Raw genomic sequence first — 22,179 nt, 5'->3', positions numbered from 1 at the left:
CATAATATCGCAGTAAAAGGAGAGTAATTCGTAAATGCTATGTTAAATTTTGTTAAAGTTGTCCCCCATTTTCCAATTTATGAAAATGAAATTAATGTAATAACAAAAGAAATGTTAAACATTCATAGAAACTGTAAACATGTTAACTGGATTCATAAACAAAACATTGGAAACAAAACTACATATAGTTATCAAAGAATGTTAATGAGAATTTTCCGTATTGAAAACTAATTTAGTGAAACCGACAACTAAAATTATTATTATTTAGTGCCTGATTAAAACTGTAGAAACATAACTTGCAGCAATTTCGGTACAGATATATTAATGGGTTCGGTCATGAAGATTTTAAATTGTAATAATCTTTTCAGTGGGCGCGGGGAAATAAGAAGGACTAATAAGATCGTTTGGAATGAAAATTGTACATACGTTACATTCTTTTATCGATAAATTTGTTGTGAAATGTAATTGCAGTGTACAATTTTATCTTTTCGGCGCGAGCTAAAATATCACTGATATTAAAAAATATGCATTTGAAATCTTCTGCTGAAAATACACATTCTTAAAAAATATATGAAACGTTACCATCTCTTAACGTTTCCTAATAACGTGCTAGGCTATTTGCGAGCTCTTGGCCATCTGCTCTCAAACTGCAAGGCTCACACATTTCACATGGGCCGTGCTCTGTGTAAAGGGGATTTAATGCATGTGCGTATAGTGTCGTCCCAGATTAGGCTGTGCAGTCCGAACAGGCTAATCAGGACTGACACTTTCCGGCTAAAATGCAGTTTTACTAAGAAGATATTTTATTAAAACGAAAAATATCATTGAATCGAAAAATGTCGTCCCTTATTAGCCTGTGCGGACCGTACAGGCTAATCTGGGACGGTACTTTACGCACATGCAATAAACCCCCTTTTCACAGAGCACGTCCCATATATTTTTCGTGACTTTGTGAGGTTCAAAATTAGACGTTAATAGATGTAAACACGCCGGTAAATGCAGCTTTTTGACAAATAACTTTTTAAAACAATTTATTCCAATAACTTGATGTATGCTATGTGAAGTTCTTAACAGTGTGTTTACTTTCTGATCTGTCCGTGTTTAAAGCGCTGTGAACCCCGTTCATCCTTCACCCTTGTTATCAAAACCCTCTCGTCAGGTTAAAGTAAACGAAGACAATTATCGGAACAGTTTTCAAATTAAAACACAAAATTCGGTAGACTGATATATACTATAGGTTTAGCATATGTCTCGTATTTTGAAATGATTTTTTTAAAGGAAATGCGGTTATTATCCACGAAGTCATCATAACCATTATCATCATAATAATCGTCATCAACATCAGCGTCATCATCTTCACCACAAAAAAACACCAACACCAATATGATTAACTTTTTTTCAGCAATACCGTCACTAAGAACAACATCATGCACGTCTAACGTATATAGTATTGCATCATTGAATTTCTTTTTTTTATATAAGGCGAACAGGAAAATCACATCAACTTTCTTATTAAAATAGATCATTGCCGTGTTAAGACATGCATGTCATCTAAATTTTAATTGAGGAAACAAGTAGAACGCTCTTAAAATAGAAAACTGACAACAGATTCATGTTTTCCTGTTAATCCATCTTGTCGAAACGTGTTCAGTTGGAGTGGCACTCGTGTTTTCGCGCTACGGCGGCGCACTTTATTAGCAACAAAATCTCGGTTCCGGAATCATTTGAATTCAGTTTAGTGAACCATCTACTTACATCTCTCGAAATGGTAGGTAATGGATATTTTTTTATTCTATGCTTTTATATATGCAATTTTTAAATTTATTGGGTTTTATCATTGATTTTTTTTCTTGACTGTTTCTCATCAATGAACGAGTTCTTCCCTTTAGGATACAAATGTAATATAAAACATGTTGATATAACTTTACTACATTGTTTCAAATGTAATTTTGTTTTATTTAAGAACAACGCCATTAAATAAGCCATTATAAAAATTGTTTACAAATGTGATTCTTGACTTTTGACGAAATCCTTGTTTAAAAACAGCATTCATTTATTGGCATTTCATTGTTTTTGAAGGTTACCAACAGACGTATAACACATTTGCTCGCGTTGTTGACCGTGGCGTGGATCACCAATGCACGAGTGATTCCAAACAAAACATTTCTGCACAAACGTTCAATAGAATCTTCAGAACAGACGATGAGGCAGGTGACGAACCCGAAAAGTCAATCTTCTTTTTCCAACTTTTTCAACCTTAGCGGTTTCACATTTATTGCACCTTGGATGCGGTTTTTCCAGCCAGTCTTATTTGCAGCTTCGAATAACAGATTTGTTGAGGATCTAGCAGAAAATGGGTTGACAGAGCAAGAACAAGAACAACAAGAGCCCATTGAAGATTTCTTTATGGCAGAAAGTGGTTCGGAAGAATCGGAGAGTGCCCTTCCAGCTGAAATTACAGAACTCGTGAGTGAAGCCGCTGAGTCAGGTTTGGAAACTATGGATGGTAATGATGATGTTTCATGGAATGGCATCGAGTTAGAAGCACCCGAAAGTGTCATTGACGTTCAGGATGTGGAAACAAACACAAGCACGGAGGAAATCGCAGATGGGTTGATTAATACTGGAGTGGACAGTACAGAGATCACTGGTTCAGGTGTAGAAGTTGAAGGTAAAATCACTGTTGGTCTTGGGTCTGGATTTGAAAGATCAGAAGCCGAGAATGTGGTGTCATCTACGGAAGGCATGGAGCGCGATACTGGTGATACGGATAGGAGTGAAATGACTTTCGAGGAAAGCTCGAATACATTCGAAGATGTCTCGTAATTGATCGCTTCTGATTCAACAATCGATGCTGGCTAGAAAAGCATTTATCCAGAGTATATGTCAGACAGACGGTTTCGGAACCTTTCTGAGTATTTGGTGTCTATTTCTTCTGTGCGGATTATGTCCACAGCGCTGTTCGAGTTGAGCTTTGGGACAAAGCAAGTATTGTGTGGCATGTGTCAGTTTCTGTAAGGGAATCGACATCGCAATATAAATGCCGTTCATATCTCCCAGGATGGCGGATGAAGTAGTGTTGACCTTTCATTCTGTGTATTATATATATATTGAATGCGACATTTGAAAAGTTTCACTCTTAATACCTACCTCGCTATAAACATGTAGCTATATAATGTGTCGATACAATGCTGTTGGTAAAAATAAATCATTAAAATAAAAATATCAAACAAAGGCAATCGTTTGTACTATATTTGGAAGTTTCACAATATGTAACGGCCAATTTTTCACAAAGCGCGTATGCTGTAAATTCACATACCATTGAAAATAAAGGTATCAATTCTAAAGACATTAAATGCTGTAAATTCACATACCATTGAAAATAAAGGTATCAATTCTAAAGACATTAAATGCCATGTGATGCCATTATATATAATAATTGCAATGCAATCGAGCTAAATAATACGTTTAAACGCATAGATAACGCAGACCTATTTTTCAACCGTTATCATGCTTTTACGATGCAAGAACTTCACAAATATATTTTTGAAAAAAATACTGATTAGCCTGAACACAAACGCTGGAATAATATGTGGCAATATGTGGCTATAATATGTTGCAATAATATGTGGCAATAATATGTGGCAACAATATGTGGCAATAATATGTGGCAATATTATGTGGCAATAATATGTAGCAATCGCAATTGTAGTTCCGAAGCCTTTTAAAAAAAGTGTTATGCTTTTTTGTTTCTTAGAAATCTTGAAAATTATATTTAAGCGAAATAAACTAAGGATACGTGTTTGCTGTCGGGAAAATACCGTTACATATTTCCTCAGTAAATTGAGAAATACATATTTCACAAGCGTGGGAAATGCATCAATAGTAATTGTATATAATGCATTTGATTATAGTTTAAATAGTTTTAACTTTTGAAGACATGTGTTCGTATTGATTTCTCATTGATAATAAATATTTCCCTTGTGTTGCAAATTCAATTCGTTCGGGCCGCTACAGTTTCTTCTAACACGTATATTGACTATGGCTATATTGAGTTGTGTTGTTTTAATCCGAGGCAAAATATATAAACTAACCTGTAAAACTATAACCAAGCGGTAGATGTGTAGGCAAAATTGACAACAACAGTTCCTTAAGGCCACAGTCACGAAATACAAAAGCATATGTTTTTTTCCGTAAACAAGATGAACCAATATATTTATGCTCCGTAAAATGTAAAGCTGTCAAAGATGTACGGTGAGCTCAGTGCGAAAAGGATTACCATTTATGTATACATTGTTGTATTCTTTTTTATTTCGTTATGTCAACGTACTTGATTTGCAATTTCACCTGGAAAACACGTTGCCGGTTAGAACAGAATCGGATTAAAAATGCTCTGGATGTTTAATGGCGTCTGTACCAAAATGACCAAATCCAATTTCTTGTTGGTTTTGTAAATGCCCTTTAGACAGGACTGAGCATTGTTTCTCGTCATCTGTTGTCTCGCCGCAGTGGTTGTGAAATCACACTTTAACCCATTTAACGCATGATGCGGCGTCTCATCAGGGTCTTTGCTGTTTGCTTAAATGAATTTCTAAAAGAAATATTCTAAATATAAAAATAAATATACAAGACATCCCTAATGTTGAAAATAAATTGATCCATTTTAGAAGAATGGGAGAGTCCACTAGGCATTAATGGGTTAAAATCGATTAGAATAAGAAAGATCACTCGAATGACATGAAACTGTCTATTTACAGACCAGTGACTCCCTCTGATTATTAACGGTAGCATGGGCCATAATTGGACCTTCTTTCTCAACAGGCGGCGCGTATAATTTTTATAACTGACGCTACCATAGTTAGCGCTTGTAAGCAGCACGTTGTTAGTTAGTGTTGGCTTTTTATCATTAAAGTTCTTGGCAGGAAATGTTTTACAACATTGCAATAAAACGAAAATGACTTCGACAGGTTGTTAAACATATTTTCGTGACAACCTTTGTTTTAATTAAAATAAAAACTTTCTGGCCACACTTCAAATACACAAGCATCAATAGATATGTACGGGCATAATTAAACATTATTTAAAGCTACTACGTCTTTGCTAAGCATAATTCTAAGGATACGAGCAATTAAGAGGAATTATCATACACAAAAAATTGTGTAAATATTTCCGTTCATGAAATTGAAAACGTGTGGGCACAAGATGGGTATTAAATTATTGAATACTCAAGCTAAGAAAATATTGAACATAAACCAAAACTTATTATGTGTATGCAAAATGATATTTATTTATGCAATGTTACCTAAAAATTATAGATTAAATCAAACAGCTTACAATACCAGCATCAAGCATGCTTTGACGAAATAAACCAGTATGGATTAAACTGTATACCATGTAAAATACATTAACCACGCGCAATACAATGACTTCATAATTAAAGTTTTCGAAGTGTAGACAAATAAACTTCTTAATACCTAATATTCCTCATTTAGGATTTAAATGAAGTACACAACTTCTTGAAGACGATACGTTTTCCGTAAAAAAAATCAATGACCTGATTTGAACAGGTTAATAGATTAATAAAAATGGGCTTTCTCGGCGATAATAGGCTATTTTATAATTGATTACACTTATAAACACTTATAAAATATGTTAAAACTTTAGCAAGGTGTCACGCATCGATCGAAAACAATAATTCACGTGCTTATTGTGAATATGAATATTGATACACCGTTTATAAATGCTTACCATACCCGACTTTGGACGTGATATTTTAACCGAACAATGGACCATACGCCCTATACTTAAAAGTTTAGTAGTAGAGTGATACTGTATCTTTAGTACAACACCTACCGTTTGCAATACTAGTCAATCCAGATTGTTTGGTCTTACAGGTCGAGAAAGGACGCGAGTTAAAAAAATAGTAAGATATCAATTATATAATAATTATTATTAAAATCATCATCATTATTATTATTATTATTATTATTATTATAAATAATAACAATAATAATAATAATAATAATAATAATATTATTATTATTATTATTATAATCAGTAACATCAACATAAGCAGTAATAGTAGTTTTGATGTCATTATCATTTATGTTTTGCATTCCAGATAGAAGTATGTTACGTTCAAGATGGTTCGCAGCCCTTCGTGTGACCTTGTTCTCCGCTCTAGTAGCGTTGACTTGTTCGGCCAAACTGCGCGCCGATATCCACGAGCTGAGTCAGGGCGACCGGAAATCCCTAGACCCGGGGTACACCGTTAACAGTGGAGTCAACCCCAGTGCCACAGAAAGAATAGTAAATAACATATGTAATATGTTTCGACGTACTTCTCCGATGGCCGACATGTTTCCTCCATACACCGACTATCTAAGCCATAGTTTTTTGTCCAACTCGCGCATGAAGGGGTATTATAGTTAGCTAGATCATAACTGCATAGAGGAGATGACGGTCCATGTTGTGCGAGACATCCTGCAGATGTGTGTCATGTTAGATCAGTGTGAAACGCAGCTACAGATTTTTACGAGAGATCCATCTCCACTCCTCAAAGAAGCACCGCGTTCGAAGCAAATAGAGAAACCTCTGGCATCGTACAACCAAATCAAATCGACGAGCCCGGTACACGCTCCTACAATGCCGAATGTATTTCTATATCCGGTCGCCATGTTGTACCCAGTGTTTTCAAGGTCAAATGATGCCGAAGTTACCTTCGTACTACAGACGATACCTTCGGCTCCCACGCCCTACATGCTCAATAAGCCAATACCAAATATTGAGGCAGCATCACCTTCATTGACGTATTCCGGTAAAATGAGTCAGCAGATGATGTTTAGAGCAGACGAGAGGTTTAATATTCAGACGACCACATCTAGTACTGACCCTGATGGGGGTGATTAAGATTTGACAAGAAGAGCGCAGATATAGCTCTCCTGATAACAATAAAAGTAAATGGCATCGTGAAAGGGGTTTCATTACTGCAATTTCTTCTGATTTCCTTAAGCACTTTCATGTAGTTGAAATTTGCGTGTCTGACTATTTTGTTAATATGGTACTCCCTGCATTGAAAAATAAATGAGACAAGCTCTGTGAAAAGGGGGTTCAATGCATGCGCGTAAAGTGTCGTCCCAGATTAGCCTCTGCAATCCACACAGGCTAATCAGGGACGACACTATCCGCTTTTTATGTATTTTTCGTTTACAGAAATTCTCTTCTTTGCAAAAATCCAGTTTAGGCGGGGAGTGTCGTCCTGATTAGCCTGTGCGGACTGAACAGGCTAATCTGAGACGACACTTTACGCAAATGCATTAAACCCCCTTTTCACAGAGCACGGTCCAAATGTAATGTAAGTAACCAGGCGGATCAATAGTCTAAACGCCACTTCTATCTCGCTTCAACTATGTGCGGTTTGTATTGTTCTAGTTGGTAAACTAAGTGTTGAAAAAAGGCGAACAGCGTATAATTTATCATTAACATAATTAGCACATGGAAACATGTAAATGAGTTTTAAGACCGTTTTGCACTACTAATATACATCATTAAGATTTATTGTATATATTTATTCAAAACAACATTGTATAATAAGAGATCAAGACAAATAGTGTTTTTCAGTAAACATCAGTTAAAAGGATGTTGGAATTCTTTTGTTTAAAATATTCAGTTGCTTACATTGAAGATAAATGAAAAAGATTCATATAATGATAATCGTTTTGATTAATGGGTCGTCAAACAGATTTTGGCATTTATTGAAGCTTGTCATTAAATGCTTTATATTGATAAATTTAAACATTTGAACTAAAAATCTCCAGTAAAACAAGCAGAATACATTTTAAAAAAGGAAAAAAAGTAACCCTCAACAGGGCTCGAACCACTGACCCCTGGATTCTTGGAGTAAAAATCCACACGCCTAGACCACTCGACCACCCACGCTCACATTTAGTGCGAAGGTTTTATTTTAGCTATATAAGCAATCGTAGTTTCCCAAAATATTGTTTCGCGTCGATACGACGCTTTATCTGTTGGACGGCCCCTTTAATGTCCACGCCATTTCATGTTATTTATATTTCCTCATCTACATTCTGAACAAAAATGAAAACGTATTCTGCACTATGGGTATTTTTAATAGTTCCTTATTGTTTTCGACACTGTGTCGCCAAAGCCTAGCAGTTTATCCCTTCTTTAGTTGATACGTTTCCACAATAAAAAACATAAACAATATCAAGCGAAGACAACAAGTGCTGCACACACGTCTATATGAACTAACTGTAGTTATCTTAATAAACATTTATATGATCTGGTTCCATCGCAACTTTGTCAATGCGGAAAAATAGAAGACACTACTCTCTTTTTACTGGTCTGCCCATTAATGCAATTTTAAGATTTACTTCATTGAGAACTATAAAACAAAACACGGATACATCACTCTGCACATTACTGTATTGAGATGATAATCTTTCCCTAACTTATATAATTTTACTGTGTTAGATGCAGTCCATAGTTTCATCGAGGGCTCAGGAAGGTTGAGAGTGGTATTGATATCGGTTCTCTATTTTTGAACATTTTTTTACCAAAAAAAACTAGATTATAATTACATCAAAATTTGTTTTCTTAATACACTGTTTCAACAGTGTTAAAACAATTTTTATTAAATTACACCCACACATTTGTTTAACCCCGAATCATCTTTCATTGTTTTGTGTTTAAAATGCAATTACCGTCACTATGTTTCTAAATATATTACTGAGGAAAGGAATCTTACTATCTTAGCAAGCGTTCCAATCCTATAAACTTAAGATGTTTGTAACTTATGTTGTAAACACATTCTTGAATAAATATGTAAAAACCAAACAATATACAAAACAGCGGTAATCAATAGTGTGTATACCGGTAAGTGACCTGCTGTGATGATCACTGTTTTATTAGCTTAATACACGGGCTACTGGCAACTGCAAATGACATCATTCATTTGATTTACACAAAAATACAACTTATTGCATTTACTCTTACATTTGTGTTAACATTTAAAATTAACAAACCGTTGAAGAATCATGTTAAAATTTTGTCCTGTTTGCTTGGAAAAATATTGGAAATACATGTATAGTAATATACAAAGTATAGAAATTATTAAAATAATATTTTAGTATATGAATTTACCTTTCTTGGTATGTACATTGATAATTATATTGGATTGTAGATTGGTCGTGGTCAAATTTGACATTAAAATGGGATTGTATATATTGATAATGAGAGAACGCACGCACTATCTTGTGTTGTGTAACAATAGAAATATCACCAATCACCGCTATTACCAAGAACTTTATCACAATTAGAGTCCAATTGACAGGAAATTGTTGCATAAAAAATGACAACCCATTATCATGCAAAATTGGTCGGCATGAAGTCCAATTAAAGGTTCAGTTCACAGGAAAGAGTCGCGAGCAAAAACTGATAGTTATTACATGGTGTTTAAAGTATAGAATGTTCCATGCACATTTTCATGTATATTGTTATAAGTGTCAGCTGTTCAAAGCACAGCATAACAATGTGTAATCCTGTTCCTTTAAATAATAAAAACAGCGAGAAATATTTGACTTTGCTACACTGTTAACAAAATTAAGAAATTAACAAAAATATTTTCTCTAAAAATGTTGAGTATCCTTCCGTGGTCCTTTTGAAAGTAGTGCATATTTTCTTTTATTTTATTGAATAAAATATATCTACCGGTAACACTATTAGACATGTCTTATGTGGTTTATTTCTAGTTTGCTGTATGCGCCTGATTTTGTATGTCTTTTGATGGGGCTTTTGTCGCAATTAGGCTGAGAAAACACTGTGTATGCATTAGTGGAGATTTACTTTCTTTGAAAATGTGAGAACGTATATTTGTTTTGCGATTAAAGGAAGATGACAAATTTATCTTTTGAATTGGAAGAAGGCTTGCAAAATTTGAAATATAGTTAAGGCAAGAACAACAGTTTGAAAGTTGAAGTTTTATATTGGGACCATATGGGAATTGTAAAAAATGTATGTAAACCTAAAGTACGACATTTTTCCTAACCTCCATTTTAATCTACAATGTCAAACGTTAAGACGTCCACTGAAGAATGGCGATTTTGTATAAACCCACAAAATAGCCTTATTATATAATTTTTTTAGTAGTTATTTACGCTTAATTTATGTTATATTGGCCTTAACTTTGAAAATCCAATAATAAAATTTATATTACTACTATTTTTTTAGATTGTACTTTTACTTTCGGGTTAAATCTAGCAAGATCTGTAGCATTGTCGAAAATTCGGTTTGTAAAAGCAATTAAAGAGTGTCAGACATTCTGTGGAAGGTTTCGTTTAAAAATACATGGTTATACATGTGTTAGGTATAATAATTTTTAATGAGCCCTGTACGGCCAATTACTTGACAGAAACATTAATACTGTGCTGCTGGTTTCTTATATATTTTAGATTATATTGTAAGGTAAAGATTCCCATGGGCAGTGCAAGACCGACTTAATAACTGAACATATGGTATTGTTTCTGGGCTGGACTGTCCCAAAGTATGTGTAAAGGCGACTATACCCAACCCAGCAGAAAGGGGGACGGCCTCTTGTCGGATATATTGAAGCACAACACTATTTGTACACAATTTCAGAATATTTTTATGAGATTAAAAAAATAATTTTACAATGAAAAATACACAGTAAAAAAATCAACGAAATAAATAATATGGCAGTTAAAATTATCAAACTTAATGTATATTCAAAGTGCCAAAATTAATTTCCAAATTGTATTTGTTTTAATACATAGTGTGTATATTGGACGATAACGATTAAGATAAATAAAAAAGCATGCATCGCATCTTGGAATCATTTTGCAAATCCGTAAAACAACTGCATTCTTGGTGAATTTCTCATCAAAGTCACGGGTACCTGTTGGCACAAGGTCAAGGTCTCATTGCACATCTGACCACGTGACCACGTATACTAAGACACAGATGGCCGAGACGGACATTCCCAGTAGAGACGAATATCGGGATGAGCGTGTGGCGTCAGCTGAAGGGTTATATAAATAATTGCACCGTGGTTGAGCTGTCCTAATTCTAATGTATTGTGTACCATCAGTATTATTGTCAATTTTAATCAATATTATAATAAATTTCTATTTTATGATTATAGTGACATTTTTACTTTTCGACAACTAAACGAAACCCGCGGTTTAATGCTCAAATTTCAAGACAATCATCAACTCAAAGTTTTGATTGGAAGTTACATTGCTAAATAAAAAAATATATTGAGCGAAATCAATGTGATTTGCATAAATAGACAATAAATATGTACATGTACGGGACTTGTTGACATTTTAGCAAAATGACACTTAAAATGTCATAAATTCAAACAAGCAATAGAACATGTATGGCTTTGAAAGCATGAAGAAAATATGTAAAAATTCCAATCGAAATCGATAAAATAATACAGCGTTTGTAATGCCTTTCGGTGATATATGGTTTGCTAATATGGCATGAAAACCTCGATGATTAAGTACCAATTGCTAGCTAGCGTTAACAGACATTTAATAGATTTGAGAAAAACAGCTCACGTATACCGGCGTTAGGGAGAGAATAGAAACAGACAAAACGAAAACAAAAAACTTGAATAAAAGCTGTCTTCATGTACATGTCGATTCAATCCGGAGCATTAATGAGATTAATGACGTGTGTGCTAAACACGACTTTTGTCAGTACAACGTTAGAAACCGATACTCTTCCGAGGATTCGCATTCACAAACCAATTTAAGACTAAAGTCTTAAAATAATACATAGTCTTAAAAATATATTCTTAGAGTTTGATACTTCTAAATACAAATTTTATGATTATGTACAATTAATTCATTATTTAAGAAATATATAAAGTCCTTTTTCTGAACTAGCAATCATAGTTCTAAGACTGTGTTTAATTTCTAATAATTTAATAAGTGTTAGACTATGAAGGTGAATATCGGCTAAAGGATTTTACTAGTGAACATAGCGGTTACCGCTCGGGGAGTTTTACTTCGAGGACTTTGGAACCTTTTAATTTAAAAACACATCGGCTGAGAATACATTTGATGCTTTCTTAAAATATAAATACATTACCGTCGACTTGTGAGTAAGAGCAATCTCAAATGTAATATACTGCCTACATGTTTCGAAGTCGATAAGCGGGTTCCAAAATTCAGTCCGCGAAATATTGGTTCCCGGAAGTGACGCCACACATCGGATGGAGTGCCTGTCGTCGGTGACCGTAATCGTCAGCATACTAGTGGTATCACTGAACCCTGATTTGAGTGATAACATTTAACATGTAAATATTGTTCCCAAAGGCGTATGCATCAATCTATGTTCTGTATAACAATATTCCTACCATTTACCAGACTCACTGGAGACCCACTGCTACTAAAGAAACATAACTGGTTATGTTTGTTTATAAACCGCCTCAATACATTGCTTCCCTTATATTGAACAAAAAAATCACAAAATCAATAACAAATCTGATTCAAGCCCTTTTACAAATATAAAAATAATAGGAATTTAGCATATAGCATAACCATATCTTTTGTTGAACAGTTGACGATTGACCAGTACTAAGCTCTTAATATTTATACAAAAAAAAAATACCCTAATTGATTGACATCCAAGGGGTAATGTCCTTAGGAATAATGCCACGACCAATCCCCATACAACTTATGAGAACAATAATCGGATCTGCGGTCATCGGATATATTGTACATCGCTCTACCAACGGCGCTATTCGAATATATTTCAGTACTTGTAAAATTGTGTGCTTTGTTTAAGTCTATAAGGTCATCCCGATCCTGCAGGTGCATAATGTGAGGAATCGGCTATTTACCCAGCACTCGCACCTAATTAACTTCCAAGACTTACTAACGTTGGGACGAATTTTGAAGTATATGATTTATATCTTCAATTCCAGCTAGTTGTTATTGAAAATATTTGATTTTCGGTTGGTCTTGTGCCTCTGACGAAGCCGGCGTACTCCGACGAAACCAAACCGTCCGGTATGGTGAGCACTAACCAAGATCGTGCTCACCGGGAGATTTAACCCGCGCCGCTAAAGTGAGAAGCGCATAAATTAACCAGTGAACTAACGTGATATTTTATTGATAAAGTTCACAGATGTCCTCAGGTCAGTTCACATATATATCCGGGGTGTTTCAAGTAACTCACCTTCGGGCCCATATATCTGACTGCACGAGTGGGCGGCCAAACTCGTGATGTCACTGCGTCCGTGGTACCACCGGATGTGGACCGGCGGACGGCTGTGGTAGGCGCTGCATGTGATGTTTACGAAGGCTCCCTTCTTAAAAGGAGGTTCCGGTGATCCGACCAAAGTCATATTTGCTGCCATGACTGGCAACAGAGTAAAAGAAACATGTATGGCATTAAATAGATGTAATACGATACTGTTATATTAATGGAAGAAACATAGCCGACAATTTTATATTTGGGTATGTCAAATTTTGGCTGAACGGTCCTACGAAATTCTAGTAGTTAAACTGTCCAAATACGCATCGCAAACCGATGTCCATATCCTATGAGCAGCATAGCGATATTTCGTGTTTATATGATGATCTTTATCAGATCATGTAAGAATCCAAATATTGTTTCCATTATCGTTTTTATGGACTTAAAAACAATTCTTTGTCGTGCTGATGGGTTTACGGGCTTCGGATTTCCAAATCGTCATTTATTGGCCATCGTTATTTTGTGACTTTATATAGATTCGATTATGTTAATTAATTAAAAAATGTTAATTCAGTCAAATCGGTGTTATGAATCATATTTTAATTATAGTCTTATTGAAAAAGAGCACCGAATCATAGAACTGTTTACCTTCTACCGCGAGATGCGCTCGCGCTCGGTCGACTCCAGCCTGACATTCGTACCAAGCCTCGTCTTGAACATGTACGTTTCGTACCTGTAACGTGAAGTCGCCCTCGATAGCGTACTTACTCGTGTTCAGCAAGTTCAGATTGTATGAAATTACATCAGTAAATCCATCGACCGTAACCTGGTAAAATGATATTAAGAAGTTGTGAATGACATTCAAAAAAGATCAATAGTAATCTTAACACTGTTATACATAGAGCTCTATTATTGGAACTTTTATACGAACACTTAAGAAAACACACGATTATTTCAACATTTTATTCACTATTCTAACTTACTTTTTTTGGCAACCACGTATTTAAATGTGGTGTTTTATAGGGATAATACACGTTTTTTAGGGCATGATCATCTGCGGGCGCTCTCAAAATCCGTTCCTGCCCGAGTGCGCATCACGAGGTCAGGAACGGATTTTGAAAGCGCCCGCAGATGATCATGTCCGAGAAAATGTGTATTTTCGCTATAATTGCATAAAAAAATCACACATACCAAAATAAATTAAAATAACATTGAACATAATATGTCATGTTCACGCGACATCGACAAAATAATTCGATTAATTCATATGACGTCATACAGTTCAAGGTTGTGTTTTACATATGCCTCACTCGGTCATCATCAGAAATGACGAAGCAGTTTTCAAATTTAAATGTGTTTAAACAGTGGATTAATGCAAGTTTGAAATGCACCCGCACAAAGTAAGAAATGAGGAATTATCTTGGAATTTACTGGTCGTGACGGATAAATATATCGTCAGAGTAATTAATTGTTTTCATAGATGTTTCTTTCGTACAGGTCTATCTTATTTCGTTCCGACTAAATTTTTAAAAAGTTAATCATGCTAACATATTGTCACTGAAGTATTTCAAGCATAAAGCAGGAACGTTGAAGGTACATAATTAAACACTTACATTTACAGCATAGTCTTTTGATTGAAAATGTTGAGCGTGTTGAGCATGTTGAGTAAATAACCTTAACTTAATTCATTGGCGTTGCCAATAAAATAAAGCTGTTGTCAAGAGAGTGCAGATGATAAAATTTGAAAAGTGGATTGAAATATTCATTGCCTTTATCCCTGCATGCATGAGGAAACTGGTGCTTATTCAGTTCCCCATTTATGCTTGGAAAGTCGTCGAAGGCCATTCTGTACATAGATGGTGACGTCACTACGTGATTCTCACCTATACTAAGACGCATCACATTCCCCTGGTTTGGGGAATTATGCTTCCACCAAAGTAGTTCTGCGTAGGAATGAAAATGTTAATAATGAAAAAAACGAGTTTTTTTATTGTGTGTTTAAAACGGAATGTAGTTTAAAGAAATGTTATTCAACTATGTTTAAATGTGATTTTGAATCTCTATTAAGACTGATAGCGATTATCAGAAGCACGATTACCTGACCAACTTTTGCTTCCACTTTTCACTTGTAAAAGAAGTGCAACCCATTCTATACATAAATGGTGACGTCACTACGTTATTGTCACCTCTATACTTAGACGCATCACGCACCTCCATTTGGAGGCATTTATGACTACGACACAAAGAAGTCCGCGGATGAATGAAGAATTTGCTTTATAAGTAAACTTTCATGTTATGATTTAAAAGTTAAGTATAATTTTGTTCAGTCTTACGGTCTTATGTTAGTATCAATTAAAATTTTCGTAAGTTTTCAACAATTTCGCTCTTTATTCATTTTTTTAAACTGTACTTTCACTTTCGGTTGTATAACAACATGTATCCTTTATTGACGAAAGTTTGCAGTGAAATAGCGTTTTCAAAACCGCTTAAAAAGTTTCAGAAGGTGTATCTGATGCGTGTTATGAATAGACACAATGTCATAGCTATATTGCCGACTAGTATGGGAACAATTTGGTATTTCAAGTGGCTCCATTTGCATTGCAAGAGAAGTTCAAATTGACTTGTTCAGTTTGTTGAATCGAGGGCTTAACGGAAAACTGCAGTATCTCCTTCTTTATTTAATATGAGTTACAACAGTCTTCCGTTCACCCCTCGAAATTTTGACACCCTAATTATATATTTTTTTTAAAGTGCCTGAGATATTTTTTTCTTTAAATAAACGAGATCTATGAAAATTTTAGTAAAAGCACAGCATTGATGTTCTATGATGGTCATTTTTTAGTGGAATAGTATGTTACAATAAAACAATTATAACTATTGTATTAATGAATTTAGATTAGGTGTCATCTTTAAATGGGGTAGTTATTCATTATATGAGATTAGCACATTATATAGTTGAAAAATAAATAACACTTTAATGACTTACCATATTAAAATAAAGTAGCATAGAATATGTTGCAGGTCATAAAATGTAAAACTGAAATTGAAGAAGCTTTACAAATATTTTACACTGACAACACTGTTGGTTTTCAAAAAAAAATCCTTCCTATCTACCTGCCCTAGTTTTTTGGGGCAAATTTAAATATTATTAATATCATTGAATTAAATTATTAAAATATCAATATGTTTTGATTACATTAGCTTATTTTATTATTAATAATAAATACTTTGCAAGGAAAGTCCAATTCTGTTTTAATTAGTCTTAATTAGGTACTAGTAAAATTGAAAATATCAGTGACATCCAACACTTGGCTTATATGCGTATGAATGCATATTTTCTTTGACAGTTACATAGTACCCTATGTAATTGGATTAAAAACAACAAATAACTATAGTTCCACAACCCAGCCCATGTTGACTCAAGCGGAATTAATTCATCAATTGATCCTATTTAATATATAAAAAACAACATGTGTAAGATTTTGAGAATATCCCATGTATTCCCCTAGTATTCCTCTAGTACACCAACATGCAGGTCTTACTAATGATTTACATGCACTCCTTAAACAGTTTAACAAAAATAATGAATGATTAATCCAAAGAAAACAACAAACAAGCTGCTTCATATAAAAATATTACATAAGCAAAATAATCATTTTATAATAAATCAAGATTATACTTCAACCAAACCATTATAAATTTATTGTGGGGTGTGGGTGGGGGGGGGGGGGGGGTAATGTAAGCACTAAAACTAAAATGGGGGAAATGTCTGGGGAGGGAACATCTTAGGGGGGGCGTCCGGAATTCCTGCTAAGGGCGACAGTGTTGTTAATGTGTCTTTAGAAGAAATAACTGAAGGAAAGTACTCATTGGTGTATGCCCATCCAGAAGCATTTCTGAGCATATCAATTGGAACAGCAATATTGAGTGCATTTGAAAGAGATATAACTGTTTCATGCATTGCTTTTGGTGAAGCCCACAAGTCATGGTCCTTTAATGGTAGCTTTCTTATTAGGGAATTTTATACTTATTTTTTACTCTACACTCTAGCTCTTTTGTCATAAAATGAGAAGTTTTATTATCCAACAGGTTTTGTGTTTGAACCTCACAAATTTTATAATACCAAAGTCCCATCATATAATCATCATCACAATCAGCAGCAGCATTATCATATCATCATCATCATCGTTAGCAGCAGCATCATTGTGTTGTATTATCAGAATTAAATACAAATACAAACACAGCCATTACAACTCTTACTACTACTGCTACTAATTAATTAATTATCTACTACTACAACAAGAACAGCAACTACTACTACTGATCTTACTACCACTACCACTAGTCTACTACTACTACTACTACTACTACAACTGCTACTACTTCTACTGCTACTACTACTACTACTACCACCACCACCACCACAACCACCACCACTACTACTACTACTACTACTTGGTACACCAGAACGTGTTGTCCATGGAGACGATAATGAGAACTTCCAGAGTATTGATCGAACCCACGCCCAGCGGACATCATTCTCTACACCATAGCGACCATGAATTAATATTTGACGCCATGTATATCATAATTCACCTTATTACAAAAAACATGGAATTCACAAAATGACTTAAAATGCTTTAAAATAAATGCAAATTTGAAATTTGAAACAAAACAACCTAAGCAATACATAATAAGAAACACTACATTATTGAAACACTGATACCATGAACATTTTAGGGTGTAACACCTTATGTACATGTACCAGACCTTTTATGTACTACCGGTGCTTTGAAACTTTATGTACCACCTACATAAAATATAGGTGTTATTGTCCATTTATTCATAGCAGTCCTAATGAATTAAGGTCATTCTCTAAAAATGATTAAAGTCTAAAGAAGGAAATAATTTGATTTTTTTACAGTTTGAACATTATGGTCATTCTCTCTACTCTTCAAAGTATCACATTTCAATTATACAATATAATACAAACATTTTAGACTTTATAATCCTTAGTCAGGATAAGATAAGAGACAAATGAATTTTTATAATTTACTTCAATTTCAGGTAAGACTAATAAATCATTTATTAAGTAGTACATGTACTTGGGCTAATAAATTAAACTTAGACACTAAGTGACACTTAGACAATCTGACAAAATATAAAATCTATGGCCAATATATAAGTCTTAATTCATAAATACTATCACACAAAATACATTTCATCAATAACACACATTCATATTAAATTAGTTATCTCTTTATATTATAAATATGGTACTAAAGTGTCAGATAGTGGTACATAAAGTGTCGGTACATGAACGGACTGGTACGTAATGTGTGACATTCAACATTTTAAAAATCAGTTAACAATATATGGACTTCATTGTTTTGCATATACGCAATCAAAGCATATTTATTAAAAATTAAAACACACTGTTCATGGCTGTATCTTTTTATTTATACATGCATAAACTATTCTGGTTATTAATACATTTTTAAAATTATATATAAACAAGAGCACCACATTATGGGTGCCAAGCTAGGCTGCGGTGCAGTTTTGAATAAATGAAATTTATTAAAAGAATTTTTAGAGGTTAGTGACCTTGACCTTTGACCGAGTGACCCCAAAATGGGTTTGGTGTGTAGAAATCATCACGGTGCATATACATGTGAGGTTTCAATGTTATAGGTGGAAGCACTTTGATTTTAGAGCCGATGTAAAGATTTTAGCATGACACGGACATCTGACGACGAGCTATGACAATACCTAGGGTTTTCCCCGGAAACAGCCGAGCTAAAATTGAGCGTCATTAGTCCAAATTTTTGACGCTCTTAAATATTAAGCTACTTTTTATATGGGTAATATTTGGAGCAAAGAATTTAGCCCATATAAAAAGTATCTCTAAATTCTTTGCGCGTCTTATAAATAAGACTAGAGCGCCATATAAATTAAATGGAAAACATACAACATTATGTCAAGAAGAATAAAGCTGTAAAAATCTCACCTGCTCGTCTTTGATGTTGCAATTAGCACATTCAGCATTTTCAGTATCTACTAAATAAATATATGAAAGTGCCAAATGTCCAAGATACTATGACGTCCTCCTCAAAATGTTAGATCCTTTGAACTCCATTTATTTTATCCCTGATTAATCCTCTCACACATGAGGCCTACATGTAAGATTCCTTGTAATGTTCACAGCGTTTATTTTAAATCGTTTACGTTCTCAAATTTCAGCAGGTATTTAATTATAAATATTTATTAATGATTTTGATTTATTTACTATTTCGAAGATACAGTCTGAGTCTTGCAACGTGTTTAGTTAGTCTAAGTTACGTGTTTAGTGATTCTTACAAACAATAGACTGACATGAAAAGTGGCTCCTTTTGAAGCATCAACTGCTTCCATGTATATATTACAGCTGTCCCGGTTTGATGGGGCCTGTTTTTGATAATAATTAATTACCATTTTTCACTTCCGTGTTTATTATGTTTACCAACGCCATGATGGAAAAAAGTCCGTTTCCCACAATGCTTAGCGCGCATTCACACAGGTCAGTAAGACCGGTGTGACACAATGAAGTGCAACCCACATTTCCCTTCGCGTTAGTACAAAGGTCAGTAAGACCGGTGTGTACACAATGGTCGAAGGCTGGAAATATAGATCTAAACAAAGCTCAGGAAAGTAAGGGATCGAAGTAACTGCGCGTGGACCAGTTTATGGATATGAAAAACACATATCAGGGCGTGAACGGCACGTGAATAGCATTGTTAATACACGATTTCTCCCGTTCAAGCCCTCCTTTTGCCAAGTTTCTGCACCCCGCCAGAGGTCATTATAGATAGAGTTTATGCAATAATGAATATACATAGATGTTCTCTTACATTTCATTTTTAAAATCCCGAACCTCTTATGTTTTATTAAAATGCATTTTAACTCGTAGAACGGGAAGTGTAGTTATTTACAAGAACTTAAATGTATACAATTAAATAATGCATGGTAATATTTAAGTAAAGAAAACAACGGTGTACCTTCTTCCAAAACACATAATCAATGTCTCGCCTTTCCGACACCTGACACGTAAATCTCGCGTCAGTGCCAGCAACGGCGGTCTGGTTGCTAGGTGGAACTCGGATCATTACCGCATAGGAGGCGTCACCTAGGGAAATATGCAACGTTATATGGGAGCATTTTATACGACGATACTTTTCGAAGGAATATTGACGGTGGGTATCTGGTAGTGCTGCAACAATATACCGGTATATCGGTATATATTGCAATACGCAATCCGCATATTGTATTGCGATACGATTTTCATCATACCGGTACGAAAATTTTACAAAAATTCATTTACATTTCGTCCAGAAAAGCCATCCGAAATACGATATCAAGGTAAACAAAGCAAAGCGGTGTAAATAAATTTTTACGTAAAAATAGCATTCTAAAAAGTGTATTATACGGAGTAGCGTTGTTACATTGGAGCATTCGTTGATGCTTTTGAATAGATTATCGTTAAATTAATTGCGCACAACTGTAAATGTTTCGTTCGATTCTGAATTGAGCATTTTTAATTTGTAATCCGAATTTCGGAAACACGCTTCCAAATGTTAATGCTTACGCGACAATAAAAAATAGCGTCAAATAAAAAGTGCTTTACCCTTTGTCTCAATAAAAAGCGCGCGAAAATTATGCAGACATGTAGAACGTCGCATGGAAAGTATGGGTGTAATTTGTGTTGTATAAAAACGGAAACATCACGTCAGGCGAATTACGCGTGTTCAGTAAAAACAAAAACGTCCCGGTTGGACGTTATTTCATCACATCTTTAAATAGTAACAAATGCCATAATGTTTTTGATACTTAAGAAAATTTGCGAATGTTTGTGTTTCCTGTTAATCTTGAGCACATTTATAGTAAATATTTACGAGAATTTGCTTTAAAACTGGAATATACAGGATTATCGGGTATTTGGCGAGTTGTAATTCTGGTACAAGTTATCAATATATTGCGACATATTGCAATACTAGTTTTTGAACTGACAATATATTGCAATACGTTTTTTTTTGCGTATTGTTGCAGCACTAGTATCTGGCAGATTTTACACTAGCAACTCGGTTATTATAATTATAAGAGCAATTTTTGTTTCAATTGTTAGATTAAGAAATTTAACGCACTTCGTATGTTTTATTCACTTTTTGGGTTCTAGCACTATGATAAATATTCAAAATAAAATCAATTAACTCTGCAGATGAAATGCCACTTTCTGTGTATTTTATTATACTAAAATTGAATTTTCCTATTTTTATCGCGAGAGCGTAAGTGTTAATCGAATACAATTTTGCGTACATACAATTAAATAGTTTTTTTGTTGCTTTTAACGCGGAAGTTTATACATTAACTATTTTATTCATATCATTACACGACCAACGAAGTGTTCAATTGAAAACGAAGTAGATGCACCGTCTATAGATTTCAAGCAATAAATATCGATACAAAATATTACCATGTAAACTTAAGTTCGAGATATCGTTCCTGCAGAATGTATTTGTACATTAAAGTATAAATAATTATACATGTACATAGTTGGAGGATTCTGAACTATTTTGTACGAGAATCAATGGTACCGACTTCATATATAAATAAATATATGAAAAATAAGCCAGCACTATCGATTTATCTTACATGCGCTGCACGACTTAAAAAAGTGTCCATTTGTCGATAACATACTCCAATTAAAAATCACTTTTTACGAACGTTATTTGGATAAATTAATCTCACCTTGAAACATAGCGAGGACGCACAATAATTTTCTCCACATGTTCATTACTTCCCGCATAACGTTTGTTGGACATCAATAACATTTGTTTCAGTCCGTTTTCGTCTTCTGACAAATTATAATGTAGACATTTCAAATTATATTGGAATTGTCAA

General features: G+C 34.3%; 2 protein-coding genes across 2 annotated transcripts; one reads left to right on the top strand and one right to left on the bottom strand.

Moving 5' to 3' along the window:
• Window positions 1-1,713: 1,713 nt before the first annotated feature.
• Window positions 1,714-3,175, top strand: LOC127877888 (uncharacterized). Its single transcript, XM_052424209.1, has 2 exons — window positions 1,714-1,768; window positions 2,080-3,175. Exons 1-2 carry the CDS (start codon window positions 1,766-1,768, stop codon window positions 2,824-2,826), a joined length of 750 nt encoding a protein of 249 aa, XP_052280169.1. The 5' UTR covers window positions 1,714-1,765; the 3' UTR covers window positions 2,827-3,175.
• A 7,563-nt stretch (window positions 3,176-10,738) lies between these two features.
• On the bottom strand, window positions 10,739-20,812 carry LOC127877889 (uncharacterized). Its single transcript, XM_052424210.1, has 6 exons — window positions 20,603-20,812; window positions 20,280-20,407; window positions 13,894-14,071; window positions 13,228-13,410; window positions 12,183-12,317; window positions 10,739-11,056 (listed from the first exon to the last, which is right to left on the bottom strand). Exons 2-6 carry the CDS (start codon window positions 20,385-20,387, stop codon window positions 10,956-10,958), a joined length of 705 nt encoding a protein of 234 aa, XP_052280170.1. The 5' UTR covers window positions 20,388-20,407; window positions 20,603-20,812; the 3' UTR covers window positions 10,739-10,955.
• Window positions 20,813-22,179: the final 1,367 nt, after the last annotated feature.

Source organism: Dreissena polymorpha, chromosome 4, assembly GCF_020536995.1.
Source record: "Dreissena polymorpha isolate Duluth1 chromosome 4, UMN_Dpol_1.0, whole genome shotgun sequence".
Taxonomy (NCBI): Eukaryota; Metazoa; Mollusca; class Bivalvia; order Myida; family Dreissenidae; genus Dreissena; species Dreissena polymorpha.
Note: the sequence above shows the minus strand (reverse complement) of the source record. Positions and strands in the feature narration are given on the sequence as shown.